Source organism: Panicum virgatum, chromosome 7K, assembly GCF_016808335.1.
Source record: "Panicum virgatum strain AP13 chromosome 7K, P.virgatum_v5, whole genome shotgun sequence".
NCBI classification, from domain to species: Eukaryota; Viridiplantae; Streptophyta; class Magnoliopsida; order Poales; family Poaceae; genus Panicum; species Panicum virgatum.
Window position 1 is genome coordinate 20,778,296 of NC_053142.1, and position 17,585 is coordinate 20,795,880.

Consider the following 17,585-nt stretch of genomic DNA (forward strand, 5'->3'; position numbering starts at 1 on the left):
AATGCATAAAAATTCGAGCACCTTACAAAAGTTTAGTTATTGGCTTCGCTAAACAAATAGAATGTGATGCCAAATCATGGATTACGTGATAACGGGTATTGTATCAGCCATAAAGCGTGCATATACAATAGATGCTATAGAGAAATGCTAACATAAGCGATCAACTTGAAATGCCAGATAAGTTGCAGACACTATTTTGGAGTTGTAGTCTTCGGTGTTGTAAAACGTGAGAGCTGAAGAGGTGCTAGGGAATATCCTCTAAATAATTATGGTGCCTCTATTTAAATTGAGAAGAAATTTATTATCACATATCTCATTTCATTGGAATTAATATCACACAAGTAAACTTGTTTTGATTTCTGTTAAGATATTTAGAAACTGATTTAGATCCGCACGGAACCTTGGCTTTGTAAATGAAAATTCCATCTCAAATGGTGGTACTAATGTATAACATCAATACTACATGCTACATCTTACTGAACCATCTGTAGAAATGGTGGCAACTTTTACAAGGACCGTGATACTATTTATGTGATATATTATGCACTTAATCTAACCAAAAGAATCACTGTACAAGATCTCTAATGCAACTCAAAAGATGATATATAATTCCTTATATCAGCTCATGAAGCCTCTTATTACTATACATGCTCAAGAATGTTCCTTCCACGAGCGGTTTGTACAGCCTGCCTGCAAAAAGTAACACGGTGAGACTGGCTCAAAGTAATATGTATGCTTGACCGAACTATGAAGAACTAAAATGTTCTTTTATGGAAACATGAAGCTGACCTTAAAATGTCTCAATAAGGCAGAGTGAGAGAATCTTCCTCGGGTTTCACTTTAAGTTCAGGCTCCTACAGAGTTAATTTCAGCGGAACATCAAGCTCTGGGGGCTCCTGCACATCCAATTGTGTTGTATATTAGTGATGTACCAAACAATCATTGTCCAAGAAACTCTTCGAACGCTTAAAATTTTAAGATCACCATGCAACGAATGAGCGGCCAGTATATATCTTCAAAAAAGGGATGTTGCTTGATATCATTTGCACCAGCACTTGAGCCAAGTCGAGAAGAGGGATGTCTCTGAAGTAATCCATGGATTAATTGCTTTGCCGCAAGACTAACCTGGATAGTGAGTACTTGTTAATAAATGAACAGAATACATAGTTTGTCGAATTTATGTAATAAAGCAGCCTAATATTTATATTAAGGAACACTTTTTTCACAAAACTCTCACTGGGTGTTTTTAAAGTCAAAAACTCAACCATGGGGTGAAGACCTCCCTGCCAGGTGTTGCACTAAAGACGAAACAAATGATCCACAGGATGGTTCTAAAATTAATTCCACACATTTCAAATGTAAACGCACATAGGTAAAGTGACTCGATTCACATGCAAGTGCAGGAAAAACAAAAACAAAAGGAGAAAATTTCTTACCGGAATGCTACTAGGAAACGTAAGGTCTTTGTGCAGGATGTTATAAAATGTCTTTTTCCTATTCTTTCCTCGAAAAGGTGTCCGCCCATACAACATCTCATACAAGAGAATCCCTATACCATGGGAAAGTGTGTTAAAAAGAAACAGTATCAACTTGCTAACTAACAGTATAACCATGGAATGGACTCCTAAAATTGGGAATACCTTGATAAAATAACTCTTCATTTGGACATTTCTAGTTCCAAACTATATAGATCATATGCATCAAGCTAAATCGAAGATAGGACAGTTAGTTATTGTTCTAAGATCTAAATAACTCGGTGTACATATATTTCAGGATCAGATGTTTCATCTGTGAATAATTTTAACTGACAAATATTTCAGTACTAAGTTAATTTCTAACCTTTTACACATACAATTTGCAAAAAGAGAATGTTAAGTTGTTAACCATGATCATTTCCATCCAGTTGAAATGTTGAATTAGGACACAATAAATGGAGCATTGGACTGGTGATGATAACCATCTCAGGGTTTTCTGGCAATCAAAGTGAACATCTTTGCGCAATACTGCCATTATGTGTATAATATGAAATCCTTGTTTAAAAACACAGCACAGAGCAGTGAATTACTAAACAGTCAAGTTAACCAAACTAGGATAGCCAAATCTCCTGGTGAAAAAATTCATGTTTCAGGTCTCATTTCAAACCATTTGCAGGTTATCATGATTAATTTCAGACACTGGGTTGATCGTTCAATGTTTCACTTGCCTACAACTTTCAGGTGACTGCTCTTATTCCTACTCAGAGGCAAAAACAAATTCACTTTTAACCCACGAACAAGCTTACAGACTGGTCCAGTGGCTTAGGACTTGAGATGACAAGGTTGAAACTAAACTATTTCTTAAGGTATTGCTTACCAAGAGTCCACCAATCAATGGCACTTGTGTGTGGTGCACCCGTGATGACCTCCTAAAATAACAAAACAATTACATGACAATTATGTTAGCATGAGAAACAACTAAAAGAATTAAAAGTTCAAATAAGTTCAACAAAATCATAGGGTTCATTATCAGTGTAAAAAAAATCCAAGTTATTAGGCTTCTGGTGTTTGAGACCAGATATTATGTTAAAAGTTTCACAGAACCGATTTATAGGGCAACGTGGCACCCTTAGACCATCCATGCTGATCGCTTGATAAACAAATTAGTAAAAATACTTTAAAATGATATGAAAGTTACCAAACTGCACCCAAAATCTCACTGAAACTTTCCTTGGACATGAAACTGTACTCTAACTTAGGAGTTACCCATGGCATATAACAAACTATAACTCTTCTCTTATTCAGTTATTCTACAATTATGATAAGTACTCTCATCATACATCAATCTATCACAACAAATATCATGATTAATATAAGCATGTGTATGTAAGGGGCATAACTATTTACCTTAGGAATCTAATGATCTATTTCTAGATGGTGGCAAGATATAAAGACAATCACATTCAAATTATATTGAAAATCATTACATGCTGAAACAGAAAAGAGAAACGCATCAAGTTAATGAAGCTACATATACGGGCACTGTATCATACTGGTGCTATGTACTCTTCAGTTCCAACGAAAGAATTCGATGGAGTGGCAGGGTCTGAAACAAAACTTGGGGGGAGAAATTCTTTAGATCTTCTCTGTCTTGAAGTCGAATGCTTTATCACCTGCAAGAGTATTACCATTACAAAGGTTAAGGCTTTGTATTTTTAACTTTAAGTGAGCAAGCTCTTGTAAAACAAAGATGGAGTCATTAAGAACACTTTAAATTAATGTGCCATTAGCACCAATAAAGAGTTATCTGTTCTCCACTTCAACTACCGTGCAAATGGAAAAGACAAGCCCATAACTTAAGTAACTGGTGCAATGCTGCACATTCTATTTCTGCATATTGTGAAATAACGTGGTTTACTGACCAGCAATTGGTATAATGAACAAAAATTACAAAATGAAAAATGTTGGAATAACCTTAACTTACATGGGGTTTTGAAGAAGTCAAAAATGAGAGGTCAAAATCAGTCAGAACAATGTGTCCATCCTCTTGGAGCAAAATATTTTCTGGTTTTAGATCACGGTATATAATTCCTGCAACAAAAACACCATACATAACTCCTGGTTATTAAAACGACGTTTAAACGTCGTGAAAATGACGTTTTCACGAGAAAACGTTCTTGTGAAATCGACGTTAAAACGTCCGTTTAAACGATAAAACGTCCATCGTTTCGTTAAAATCTACCCTCTATTCGTTTTATCGTTTTAATAACCCTGACATAACTACCAACCATTGAAATCATTTCAAATAATATCCCTTCTAATCTAAAGAATTGAAAAACAGGGCACAAATTTTCATGATTTAAAGGATATTAACCAGTACTCAATTGAAAAAACTATCAATTGATTACACCTTATTCTAAAGAATTTCAATTACGCACATACAGCCCGGCTGGCTATATCTTAGATCCAGCCAGATAGTTTTGAAATACTTTGAGTTTCTAGTCCCACTAACATCTGCATAATGCACATGAGGAAGAGATTTTTCCAAAATGCTAAACTATAATAACAACAGCAGTACCAAGGCAATGGAGATACTCGAGACCAATTACAACCTCCGCAGCGTAAAATCTGCAGAAAAATATAAATCAAACAATATACAAGGGAAAGAGAGTAACGGCAAGATTCAGTAAATATTCATAACAAAGGATTTAGGAAAAATGATTCAGTAAATATTCATAACAAAGGATTTAGGAAAAATGCAATGGAGAATAATTTAAAATAATCATTTTCAACCTCTATAATCCTCATTAAAATAACAGAAAACTGTACAGTCCTTAGCATAGGTAATACTAGTTGTTAAATTAGAGGTATTCAGGAAATTTTCCAGCTAGAACTGTTTGTTTGATGAAAAGATAAACCAGAAGCATATCATAGAAATTCAATTTTGCAACAGGGGTATAACCCTAATAAAGATAGACGATTTTTTTTTAAATGCAGTTGTTTGCAAATTAGCCCATATCTATTAGGAAGAGGATACATACGTTGGAAAGAATCAAAGCTTATGAACCCAAGCTACAACGATAAACTAAGAACCATTAAAAATACCCTATTATTAACATTATTTTGACATTTTTTTCTACTTCCTTTGTACCATATTCAAGAAGAAATATACCATTATTATTAGTAAAAATATGTATAATATTATGAAAATATTTATGAGACGAGGTGTGGGCTATTTTAGTACTTTTCCTAAAGATAAGATAATATCTGTATCTGACACAAGCATGGAAATAAAAAAGGACAGACCCAGTGGTGGAAGCTCCCACACAAGTACGGAAATAACACATCAAAATTGGAAGGCACACGTTAAAATTTTACATTAAATGGTCATGTTTTAATAAAAAATCATCAAGGAGTCATCAAAATGTGCACTCACAACAGCTACCTTGCAGATTCTTCTCTGAAAAGTTGCATGGGTTGCGTATCAAGTAGTGCAAATAATTCTCCTCCAGGACAAAAGTCTGTTATCAGACAAACATGTGTTGGTGTCTGAAAAATAGACAATGATTAGTTGATTAGTCATATATATTTGAATTCTAAATTTTCTTGAAAATAAAATTACTAAATAGAAAACACGGAGGTGGATGGCCTCCTTACAGAAACCATAAGCAGGTAAGTTGTATACCTTTTTCATTATTATCAATTTTAAATGACTAAGGTAAGACACAGCCACATAACTCATAGAACTGACCTGGAACGAAGTATATAGTGTTGGTAGAAACGGATGATCCAACAGTGAGTATATTTCTCTTTCGATACAAGCCCGATGAACCTACACATTGCAGAAATTGAATACAGCTCAATAATCAATCCAGAATGAACAAACTTGATAAATATGTTTGGAATTGCCCTCTTGCATCAAGCATCCAAATAATTAATATCTTGATAAATACTAAACAACTACCTAAATAAACTAATATTTTCAGTCTTGGAAGATTTGTGCTACCATTACAATTATGAAGTTTTATTGTAAAAATTGCCCCTTCATTTTTTTTCAGTTTCCTAGCTTGAACCACTTCCCTCCCTTCTGGCAGTAGCAAGTATAAAACAAGTAGTTCAACTACTATTTGCAGCGTTGATATAAGTAAAACCAGGAGTTTGATAACATACAGTTATAAAAATACAAGAACATATCATCAAAATTTATTTTAAGAAATTACCTTGTTGCGGTTCAGCATCACTGATTTGTCCATTGCCTTCATTGCAAATAATTCCCCACTGCCTTGCAACTCCACCAGGTGTACACTGGAGATAAAAAACAAAGATTTGGTATTGTGGCCATTCTTAAACAAAGATATGGTGATAACACAAGACCTAGGAGCATGCCAATTGCCAAGTAGACTAAGAAATTTGTATTCATACGAGGTAAGTTCTAGAATCAAGCTAGCACAAACATGACAGGAGCAAAATTACTCAAACTGAAGAACTGGCTTCATTATTAAATAAATAATTTAAATTGTACACATTACTTAATGGTTCTATATATATATGGAACAAGCACCACCGTACCCTTCATTACATGGGACAAAAGTTCTTTTCTTTTTCTTTTCGGGAGAAATAAATTACTGAAGGGCACGGATGGGCTTATCAGTTTGATGAGCTGGCATGGCAATTGCCACTTTGCCAGAGTTCATCAAATATCATTGAACTTTGCTATAAGGGTATGGAATGTGAATTGACATCCATCCACTTAGCTTTGTATTGATGTAGTCAAGTGGAGAGCTTCTTGCCAGCGGCCACTAGTTCTGAAAGTCCGCTAGCAGGAAAAGGATTGTTAAGGAGATCTCAATACCTTCCAGTGTCACCACAACCCAAAGGTTTTATAGGCTTGAAGTGCTTCAAGCCTATCTTCTCCCCAGATTTTGTAATCTGAAGTAAAACCATAAGAAAAATTATTATGCTACGATGGCTGTAACTGGAAACTCCATTTGATATGTTTGGAATGCATAAACCAATCTGATGAATATCTAGGTTTAAAAAAAAGATCAAGCATTTTGCGCATTGAATATGTTCCACATACTCTAAATATGTTAAGCATCACAAAAAGATATTGCAAGTTGATGATGTGGCAAAGATTAATGTTGTATTAGAAGAGCAGGCACAATTGTTCATGTGTAAAGATATGGTATACATATTAATCAAGCTTAGTTATGCAAGACATTACAATATGAAAAGATTGAACTGAACCCGTGTAAAGATGTGTGCAAATGCAATATCGTCCAGCTTTTGACTTTCTTCTGTCCAAGACCTTTAAGCATAATGGAAAAAAATCCTAAAGCAATTTGACTTATTGCTATTGGTCTAGTGCTACTTGCATCATAATCTTATCAAAGAAAAGTCATAGCATACCTTTTCTATCGCTATCCAAGAAGAATTAAGTCGTTTGTGAGGTTTTGGAGAAACAGGTTGAGAGTGAATTGCCCACAGGTCCTCTGGTCTCTGCAAATACAACAAAGAATAGCCTAAACAAAGTAGTCATCTAAAATATTCAAAATAACTAAAATCATCAACATTACAGTAATGGTTTCTGTTTAGCAATGCAAAGTCCATATTGTGCTGAAACCATCTGAACAAATAAACTGTGTGCATTACTTGAAACTTTTGCTTCTCAAGTTGCTCCATCTCGTACTTAATTGTCTCTTTGGTCTTTGTTAGGAGAACTTACATGTTTTTATATAGAGAATTAAATGGCCATCCACAATAGCAATTTACCAAATATTTCTAGGATCATCTCTAGGGAGTCCGTGAATAGTTAGTACTTAGTAGTGAGGCTCTTGTTGGCATATGCTTTTGGAAAACAGTAAACAAAAAATAAAGTAGATGTACCTTACCAAGTTGGGATCAGGAAGCTCTCTGACTGCTTCATCCACATTCTCCGCTGTAGCTTTGACCTATTTGAATTTAATCCTACTAACAATTAGTGCACTTAAAATTTGAAAGCAACAGTACATTTACATACTGCTATAGTCCTGATTATCAAGAACCACTATTACAATTAGTTGCTTATTAATTTCTCAACCCCCTTGTCTATTTATACTAAGTGCCATCACTCCCACTCAAAGAATCATGAAACTTAACTCATCCAGAGAAAAGGATGCTGAGGACAGTAACAAACAGAATAGAAACCAACTGGCTGACACTTCATTTTACCTTTTAAAGTTGATGTCTGGTGAGCAAACCGAAGTTCTAGTTTACATCATCAAAAAGAAAATTACCCCAAAGAAAACACAAGCTGACGTACCAATTTAGCACTTTGTAGCTCGGTGTTCTCAGAGAGACGATTCGTAAGGGGTTCGAGATGGTCACTTCCATCTAGTTGAACACCGATGAAGTATTGGAGCTCCCCCTACATATATAGTATTACAGATGAGTATGATCACCATACTGACACATACATTGAACAAGCAGAAGCAAGTTGAGAAGAGCAATGGATAATCAGTACCTTCTGGTCCCACATCGGCTGCAGGTGAAACAAGTTCCAAAACTTCTTCCCTGGTCCATGACAGAGAACAGTGAAAAAATATCAGCATTGCGCACCCACATAGATCATGCATACATGTACTACACTGTGCGGCAGTAAAATGCCAATTACTCATGCTTTTATAGAACTTTTTTTTCGTTAGGGGATGCAAATTTTACCGCTCTTGGTGTAGTTTATGAGCTGGACAGTGATCTCCTTCTGCTCCCGGATGGCCTCGCGGATCTTATCGACAGTGGACATGTCTGTCTCCGGCCCTTGAAGAAATCTGCAGACATCAGGATCGCATCACTTCTAGTAACCCGTTCAAAACCAAAACAGTAGAACCAAGAAATGTATACATTTATCTTTATAAAACAAAACAAAATACAAAATACAATCACTGAGAACTCCGCGGAGCCGAAATGCAGAGGCACGCGTAGTACGCACCATAGCACGGGGACATCTGACGGAACGCGCGGCGAGAACGGCGGAGAGAACCCTCTGCCTCCCCGCCTCCCCGGCACCAGGGCAGCCGTTGCCCTTGCGCGACGGCCGTGGCGGCCGCCGCGAAAAGGCGAACGGCGGGGTCTCGTGCCCATCAGACCCTGGAGTCGGAGGAGGAGGAAACAGCGATGTGCATACATGGCCCAGGGCGAAGAGACGGACGGGCGGGGCATCCGGCGCGCCGTCGCGGGCGACCGCCGGGATTGAGGCGGTCAGGCGGCGGCGCGGCGCCCTCACCAGAGAAACCGCACCCGCCGAGTGAAGGGCCTAATGGGCCACTAAGTTCTGTGCCTGAGGCGCTGGATGAGCTTGGGCCTAAATCTTCGACGGCTCGACCATTAGGCCTGTTTAAGAGTTTGCTTTCCTAAAAGCATCTTTTGGGGCCCCTGGGCCTGACATGAAGAGGGTGGGCCAGTGGAGTGTTGATCCCGGCCGCCAGTCCCTGCTACAGTTGAAAGAAGGTGACAGAGAGGCTACTCCTTCCCGCAGTCGATTCCGTCGGCTCCTCTTCGTCTCCGGCGCCGTTCCGGCACTCGGGATGACGAGGAGGCGCGGAATCGACAGCCGGTGTACATATCCCCTCCTTTTAGCACTATTCTAGTTAGGTTAGGGTTGTGTATCTGCGCATCGGGGAGGGCTTCGATGCGGATGCTATCTCCGTGCCTGTCTTCCGCGACGGTGGCGTCGGTTTCAACCTGGTCTCCATTGGTGACCTCCGGTGCTGTTTCGGCTGCGGATATGATGAGGTACATTACTTGTACCCTATGCGTGGTTTGCGGTGGAACCTGCTCTTCTCCCCTGGCTAGGGTTTTGGCCTTTCCGGGGCACCGGTGTTCCGTGCTGGTCCATTTGGTGTGCCGGATTTCTATCCCGGGTCGTCGATTTTTTCAATGCCGCCGGTTCACAGCTTGGCCAAGAGTCCGGCGATGGCGGCCGATGTACCCTAGAGGACAAACATGATGCGGCTAGAAAATGTTGGAGGTCTCGTTGGGCTGCTTGGTTGAATTCATGTCCTGGTTCGTGTGCTTCTTCCCCGACTCCGGCGGATCCGGAAGTGGCGCATCGGCCGGGAGCTTCGACGGAGGATCTGAGGACCGCTGTGTCAAATTTGACTTTCTGTTGGGTCCTTCATGTAACTTTACACTCCTGGAGTTTGTATGATGTGGAGTTTGTTGTATTTTTTATCTTCTCCAGGGTGTTTTCTGTAAAAGCCAGGATGAACTAAATATATGGGATCCAGCCCCTTCTCAAAAAAAACATCTTTTGGTGGTGCTCGTGGTGATAAACTGATAATATAGCCAAACAAAAGCCACTCATTAACTAGAAGCCAAAAATGTCAAAGTTTTTTTTTTGTGAAAAATTACATTGAAGCTGGTGGTTACAGGAGTCTCAGTAGCATCTGAGGTCCTGGGTTCGGTTCGACTCCCTATAGGAGCGAATATTATGTGATTAACGGCGTTATGCATTCAGTGGTAGGTGATGTTCCCGTCGACAACGAGGCGCCTGTAGTGACTTTGTCAATCTCGAGGATTTGACGGTTCAGTCTTCAAAAATGCTCATAGAGGTAGGATTTGCGTCATGTGTTCATAAGGGTGTAAGTGTGCGTGTGTTGTGAGTGTCTGAGTTGTACTGTGTGATCTAAAAAAGGAAAAAAAATCCATTTTTGGCACCTCAACTCTTGCCTAAGTCCAAGTTTAACCCCCAACTCTAAAATCGGGTAAGTTTGGTACCTCAACTGTTAAAACCGTTCAATTTTCACCCTCGAGGCTGGTTTTGGTGGTTTTGAGGTGACGTGGCAGTGGTTTTCTTTTTTTTTTGCCAACTAAGCAGTGGGCCCCACATGTCATCCCTTCCCCTATCTCCCATCTTTCTTCTCTCTCCCCGCACCGCCCCGACTCCGGCTCTCCCTGCGCCGCCCCGGCCCCGGCCGTCTCCGCCCCTGCGCACCGCCCCGGCCCCGGTCGCCTTCCCGCGCCACCTTGGTCGCCTCCGCTCCTGCCCGCCGAGTGCTGCTCGGTGGACACGGCGGCGGAGGGCGCGCCGCCCATGGAACAGCAGCCATCGTCGAGGAAGGGTGTCGTGGTGCTGATGCTGAGCAGCAGGAGCCTCAAGGTGCGCGCAGGACTCGGCGTTGGGCCACATGCGGGTGACGATGCCCACCCCGTCGCCGCGGGAGCACTCGGCGCGGAGGAACCGGGCCAGCTCCAGGTCTGGGCGGAGGATGGCCGCCATGGCCTCGCGGACGGACGGGCCGGCCACGCGCGGGGTCAGCGCGCTGGCCTCGATGTCGGCGGCGAGCTACTCCTAGTGGAGCTGCAGGAAGCGGATGGCGCGGTGGAGGCCCGACGCGAAGACAGCGCCCACGCGGAGCACGGCGTGGCGCTGGCAGAGCCCGCAGGCCATATGCGCATACATGCTCTGGAATGCGTCGCGCGGCGTGCTCCTTCCCGAGCACTGTGGTGTCGACGAACCACACCCGCGCACAGTGCAGCTAGCTGTGGGGGACCCCAACACGGGAGCAAGGTGGCCACGGGGAGCGGAGGCGGCCGGGGCGGTGCGGCGCGCGGAGCGGAGGAGGCGACCGAGGCGGGGCGGGGCCTGGCGCGCGGAGCAGAGGCGGCGACTGGGGCGGGGCGGCGCGCGGGGGCGGAGGCGGCGCAGGGAGCGGAGGCCACCGGGGTCCACCGGGGTCGAGGGGGCCGGGGCAAGGGGGCGAGTCGGGCGGTAGGGGAGAGGGAAGAGAGGTGGGGTTCACTGCTTAGTTGGCAAAAAAAAAGAGAAAACCACTGCCACGTCACCTCAAAACCACCAAAACCAGCCTCGAGGGTGAAAATTGAACGGTTTTAACAGTTGATGTACCAAACTTACCCGGTTTTAGAGTTGGGAGTTAAAGTTGGACTTAGACAAGTGTTGAGGTGCCAAAAATGAATTTTTCCTCTAAAAAAAGATAAAAGAGATCCCAGCAAAGGGCATGAGGATCTTTCAGATTTGCGTCGGTCTTCAGAACGCTTATTGAAATAAAAATAAAAAAGGTAAAGATGAGGGACTTTGTGTCAGTAAGTGATAGTCTTTATTTCTAGTGCCGATCCACCGGATGACGTAAACCTTTGTATTTCTTGATCTCCACCGAAGTGAGAGAACACAAAGTTAGCGTACATCTACCTTATTTGTAGCTCTACTAGCCCTCGTTCGGATTCATCATCGTTACATCAACTGTTCCTTACAGACCTTTGTGTTTTGCATTAAGCTCGAGAATGCGTGTTAGAAGCAAATTAAAGTGCTAGTCAGCTGATATGGGGATTGAGGAAGATCGTTAAGCCGTCCGCAATGGTAATAGCTAGTATTAGCTACATAGTCTGCTGATGTGGAGGTGAGAGATAAAAGATAAGATTATTGACCCACACGTTTGTCTCACATGTTTTTGGATTATGTGAAATAAATCAGTTATTTGTTCGTTGCTAGTGACTAGTCCCTCTCCTACTTTTCTATTGACACATCAGATCTAGCTAGCTAAATAGCTAGCCATTGCGGATGCCCTTAGCGACAGCCGACAGGACTGCCAGCAAGAGATTGTGCATATGATGCAATTAACCATTTTATTTGATTTAGACATATGGCAAGGTGGGGCGGCATCAATGAGTTCACACTACTCCTTGGAACTTTTCTCACCCTCCGGAGGATTTGCCAAGTTCCTACTTATGTGAGAGAGACAAGTGCTTCTTTCTCGGCCACACCTTCAGCACTTGGCCTTCTCCAAAGTCCATATCTGATTTTCTCACAAACTTATTGCTTCATTAAATTAAGTTTTGATCATGTTGGCACCACCACAAGCTTTCACTTCCTCATGTCAACTGTCCTATCCATTGATCGGTTCAACATCCCCACATTGGCAATTGGAATGGAGTATGTAAGTGAGAGACTTAGAGCTTGTTTAGATGGGTTAAAGTTGATCGCCTATTAGCACTCATACCCCTTCTAAAGTTTTTGAATCTTGGTTAAAGTTTAGCCCCCCATTAGCGCTCATGTTTGAATAAGCTAGTGCTAAAGTTTAGTATTTTTTAGCATTAGCACTTGGATCCAAACACCCATTTAGCCTGAATTGAAAGTTTTGATCGTAAAGTTGATTGTACTCATGAAAAATTTGTTGCTCGAAATCTGTCTCAAATTAGAGGAAAAACTTTCCAAGTCTTGATTGAGAGTTCCCTACTTTTACAGTCAGTTTATAAAATGATACATTTATTTATAGAAACCTTTAGTCAAAATTTCACCTTGCGCTCCGATTTTCAGAAGCAGGAAAATTTCCCATTTTCGAAATAGAGTGTATATAGGGCTGGCCGGCTGGCAGGTTTGAAAATTAGTAGCAAAACTGTTAGCTCACTGACAAGTAGGGCACTTCATGCTCACCTGCAGTTCCTTCCGAGGATCTCCTCCCGCGTGTACTCCGTCAGCTCCAGGAAGCTATCCGACGCGAAGATCTGCACAGTCCAAGCACTCCATGGTGAGCAAATCAAACCACGAGAGGCCAGAAAATGGCGGCGACGCCACCGGTGGGTGGCCTGGGGTTTGGTCTGCGTGCATACGATGGGGTTGTCCGGGATCCTGGGGTCGGTGATGACGAAGTTCTTCTCGATGCGCTCCAGCGTGGTGGCCAGGTCGATCCCCTGCCTGATGTCCCTCTCCCTCCCCTCTTTCTCCCAGCTGTTCTTGCGCTCCTTCTCCGTCGCCGCCTCTGGTGGCGCGGGCGCCTTCACCTCCGTCGCCGGCAGCGCCTGCTCCTTGCTTCCCACCGAGCTCCTCTTCCCCATCTTGAACCTGCCAAGAAACCATCCATGCCATGCCACGTCATGTCATGTGAGGAACAGCCAGCAGCGAGGGTGAGGCCTCTGGTGACTGACCCCATGAATGAGCCGCGGCCGCTCAGCTTCCTGCTCAACGAGTCCTCCTTCTTGAGGTCCCAGAGCGGCAACTTGTGGCCGGCGGCGCCGGACGCCGTGCCGGGGCCGACCATCGGTGACGCCGTGGCCGCGGCGCCGGCCCGCGCCGGCGTGACCGGCGGCGGCGGCTCCATGGGCTCCTCCTCCTCGCCCTGGGAGCGGGCGCGCGGGTCCTTCACCGTCTGCACCACCTCCGTTATCGACGACATCGCCGTCTCCTTCTGCCGGTCTGCGGTTTCATTTCAAGAACAGAGGCACATGATCATCGTCTGCACTGCACCGTAAGGAGGCCGGGAACGGGGAGTTGCGTTCGCCGCCGGCGACTCACCGTCGTAGCGGATGAGCGAGACCGGCAGCTCGTTGGGCCGCATGCGCTTGTCGGTGAGCCCCTCCGTGTACTTGCTCACCTCCACTTGCATCCTGCCCATGAATCGATTGCAGAAGATGAATCAAAGCAGAGCAAGAGCAGGAACAGAGAAGAAGAAGAAGAAGAAGATGTACGCACCCGATGAACTTGATGACCTTGCCGTTGTCGTCGCGGATTGGGGTGACGGTGAGCAGGTTCCAGAAGGGCGCGCCGTCCTTGCGGTAGTTGAGCAGGCGGCCGCAGAAGCTGCGGCCGGCCTTGACGGCGTCCCGGATCTTGGCCACCTCGTTGGCGTCCGTGTCGGGGCCCTGCAGGAAGCGGCAGTTGCGGCCGATGACCTCCTTGGGGGAGTAGCCGGTCATGGTGTAGAAGCCGGCGCTGGCGTAGATGATTGGGCAGTCCGGGCGCGTCGCGTCGGAGACGACGAAGGTCTGCTGCAGGTTGGACAGCGCGTCCTTGAGCTCCTGCGACACCCGCGGCAGCGACGACTCCCCCGAGCCGCGCGCGCCGTCCAGCGACGACTTGGTGCTGCCCGCGCCGCCGCTGTCGCGCCCGCGCTGGAACGACGGCTGCCGGTAGCTGCCGCCTCCGGCGGCGGCGGCGCCCGGAGAGGACGACGCTGGCTCCTCCACGATCTCCTTGCCGCCGCCCGACCCGGAACGCGGCGGCGGGAAGGTGAAGCTGCCGCCGTCGGCGCCCGACGGGAACGCCATCCACTTGTCCACCTTCTCCGCCGCTTGCCTCGACGACCCCGCCGCCATGGACGCCGCCGGCGCTGCTCCTCCGACCGCTGCGACGAGGCTGTCGCGATCAACGGCCGCGCAGGTGCGGGCGAACAACCATGCGCTGAATCGCCGCTGCCGGCAAGAATCAACAACGAATGAAAGAAAGAAAACAGAGCTTCAAGTGAACGGAGCTGAATGAATGAAATCAACCTGGGGCAATCTGTGCGGTGAGGAACACAAAAGCAGCAAAACTCTAGCAGGGTGTTTTGGTCTGCGAAGCGAGAACGAACACCAGGGAAACTTTTGTGAATTGGATTTAGCAACCCGACAGGCGACAGCACAGTAGCAGAGCAGCTAGCTACTAGCTACTAGTAGCTTTCACTATTGCATTATCCAGAGCAGGCCAATGGAATGGAACGGAACCACTTCTGGTGGAATACTTTATTGCCAGGAGTAGTAGTAGGGTGAGTAGCAGCATAGGAGGGGGCAGTAGGTAAGGCACATGAAAGGAAGGAAATTACAAGGACAATCAGAGGCAGGAAACAAACAATCCAATTAGACAATTAGTAATAATCACCAGCAGGTGTTAAGATGGACAAGTGGTGATTTCCTTTGGGCTTTGGATATGACTTATGAGATGAGATGAAATGGAACCACCTGATGGTTGATGCAGGTAGAGAGAGAGACAGACAGAGAGAGTGAGATGGCTGCGGCACCTGAACTTGCAGTCGGCAGGGCACAGAGGCACCGGAGGGCGGAGGGCAAGCCGAGAGGCGACGAGGACAAGACAGAGGGAGCAAGGGGAGGAGATCGAGGCGGCCGGAGAGCGGAGAAAAGAATGGCGGGTGGAGCAGGGCAAAGCTGGCGCGGCGAGCGGATAATGCAATCCGGCCCGTGATAGACTCACGGTCGTCCCGGCGCCCATCCCCGCCGGTTCCCGTGGCCGCGGGAGGGCCACCGGTCGCCGCCCCACCCGCGGCCGGCAGGGCACCACCACCGGCCGTTGGGCCCCCGGCGACGGCGACGCGGGAGATCTTTCGGGGCCCGGCCGGCGCGCGTGCGGCCACGGATGGGGCTGGCGGGGTGGGTGCCGCCGTGGCGGGGCGCCGTTCGCACGGCCGTCGCTGTCGCCGCGGGGCGGCAGGTTCCGGCGACGGTAACAGCGGGGGAATCGACGCGGCCGCGGGAACAGGAAGCCATCGTCCGCTACCGCCAGCCACGGAGAACTCCAAGTGGAGGAGCAGTCCCTCATGCTGGGCTCGTGAATTCCGGCAGCGATGTTTCTTGATCCATCGATCCTCTCGATTTCTACTCGATGCATTCATGCCATGTCTCCTCCAAGATTGGGGAATACTCCTCCTTTGTCATCTCGACAACGGCACGCCTCCAAGTTATAAAATCTGTGCCTACTCAGTTGTAGCAATGTTCGGGCTAGCCCGACTACATGATGGTCTCTTCAATGCAAAACCGCTTTCCAAACCAGCCGAATCGAGAGGGCCACATGCTTTGGTGCTAAAAGTTTCATTGCCACCACCGTTTAATCAGTCTTGAGTGAATACAACTACAATTCTGATTCTGATGGGAGGTTGTTGTTTGATTTTTTTTTTAAATTGAGAATATATTTGTGTCAAATTCATTTGTTCAACCATCAGTTTCGAAAGGACGACGATGCAGAGATGACTATTTTTGCACCGCGCCGGCGGTTAAGCGGGCGCATGTGTTCCGGTATGAGTAACATATGATACACTGCTGGTAAACAGAGACGGCCGGCCATGATTGTAAATGATCAGGTTTGTGTTGCAGAGGTTTTGCCATGTACAGCTTCTCTCTGCCAAGTATAATTCTTCAAGGACTAGCTTGACCTCCTAGCACAGCAGGGCCGAACAGGAGAAACAGGGCGTACCGACAAACCATTCAGCCTAGCTTATCTGTATCGAATTTCTCTGCTCTACAAATATTTCGAGATTTCTTCAGCTTTATTGGGCACACAGAACGCAAAAACACAAAAACATGCATGGGACGGCAAAAAAAAAAAGACAGAATGATACAATTTAATAAAAGTCAAAACAAGATGTATATATTTTTTCTAGAAAAAGGAAAAATCAGAAAGATGTATATACAATTAGTCCTAGTCAAACTTTAGATTTTGAGTAAAATGCACTAGGGGTCCTTAAACTAGTTGACCTGTTCTGTTTAGGTCCATGAACTCCGAAAGTGCATTTCTGGGTCCCTAAATTTTTTAAGTCGTTCACCGCAGGTCCATACGCATCCATGTGGGCAGCTAGCGCTGATGTGGCACGCTGACTAGGCGCCACTCTTTCTTCCGCCATCCGACCATGGCCATGCTGAGCTCCGCCGCGCGCAGATCCGCCATGGCCGGCCGACCTCCGCCACCCGCAGATCCGCCATGGCCTTGCTCGCCCGCCGCAGCTCTGCGCCGGCGAGGTAGAGGAGTACGTGGTCGCCGGGGCGTCGGGCAGGAGGGCCCCTCCGCCGCCAGCCTCGCCTCGCCGGGGCTCCGGCCCCTCTGCCGCGGCTCACTTCGCCGGGGCTCCGGTCCCTCCGCCGCGGCTCGCCTCGCTGGCGGCGCAGGGGGGAGAGGGGGGCGGCGGCGGCTAGAAATGGGAGGCGGAGGCGCGGTGCAGGGGGAGAACGGGGGAGAGAGAAAGAGAGAGAGGGAGAAAGAGAGAGGGGGGAGAGCGGAGCGGCGAAGAAGAAAGAGTGGCGCCTAGTCAGCGTGCCACATCAGCGCTAGCTGCCCACATGGATGCGTATGGACCTGCGGTGAACGACTTAAAAAGTTTAGGGACCCAGAAATGCACTTTCGGAGTTCATGGACCTAAACAGAACAGGTCAACTAGTTTAAGGACCCCAGTGCATTTTACTCTTAGATTTTTAAGCCCTTTCATTTGCGATAAAAGGATTTTAAATTCTTTTGTGCATATTTTTGAGTATGCATGTTTACAACAAGAAAAATCCACAAGCATGCATTTGCACGTAGTGAGAATTCCCAGCTACCAGATCGATGCATGCATGCTTCGAAGAAACGATTAGAAATTT

General features: G+C 45.9%; 1 protein-coding gene across 9 annotated transcripts; it reads right to left on the reverse strand.

The window, feature by feature from the left end:
• Window positions 1-376: 376 nt before the first annotated feature.
• On the reverse strand, window positions 377-15,865 carry LOC120640490 (phototropin-2-like). Of its 9 annotated transcripts, none has more exons than XM_039916341.1 (23): window positions 15,242-15,865; window positions 13,939-14,657; window positions 13,762-13,853; window positions 13,395-13,662; window positions 13,080-13,311; window positions 12,904-12,974; window positions 8,175-8,281; window positions 7,978-8,027; window positions 7,777-7,881; window positions 7,367-7,426; window positions 6,885-6,974; window positions 6,328-6,404; window positions 5,696-5,780; window positions 5,227-5,307; window positions 4,921-5,024; window positions 4,054-4,103; window positions 3,460-3,566; window positions 3,029-3,148; window positions 2,353-2,404; window positions 1,437-1,549; window positions 985-1,125; window positions 790-896; window positions 377-686 (listed from the first exon to the last, which is right to left on the reverse strand). In XM_039916341.1, the coding sequence occupies exons 1-22, from the start codon at window positions 15,848-15,850 to the stop codon at window positions 855-857; spliced, it is 3,375 nt and encodes a 1,124-aa protein (XP_039772275.1). In that variant the 5' UTR covers window positions 15,851-15,865; the 3' UTR covers window positions 377-686; window positions 790-854. The 9 variants fall into 9 exon arrangements, with proteins under 9 accessions (XP_039772275.1, XP_039772276.1, XP_039772281.1 ...); XM_039916342.1 differs by having other exon boundaries at window positions 377-690; XM_039916347.1 differs by having other exon boundaries at window positions 14,736-15,432.
• Window positions 15,866-17,585: the final 1,720 nt, after the last annotated feature.

Coding starts and splice junctions, on each gene's coding strand:
- LOC120640490 (XM_039916341.1), bottom strand. CDS start 15,850: ATGAATGCATCGAGTAGAAATCGAGAGGATCGATGGATCAAGAAACAT. Junction 13,854..13,938: donor AAGGTCATCAAGTTCATCGG/GTGCGTACATCT, acceptor ATTCATGGGCAG/GATGCAAGTGGAGGTGAGCA. Junction 8,282..12,903: donor ATCCTCGGAAGGAACTGCAG/GTGAGCATGAAG, acceptor TGATGTCTGCAG/ATTTCTTCAAGGGCCGGAGA.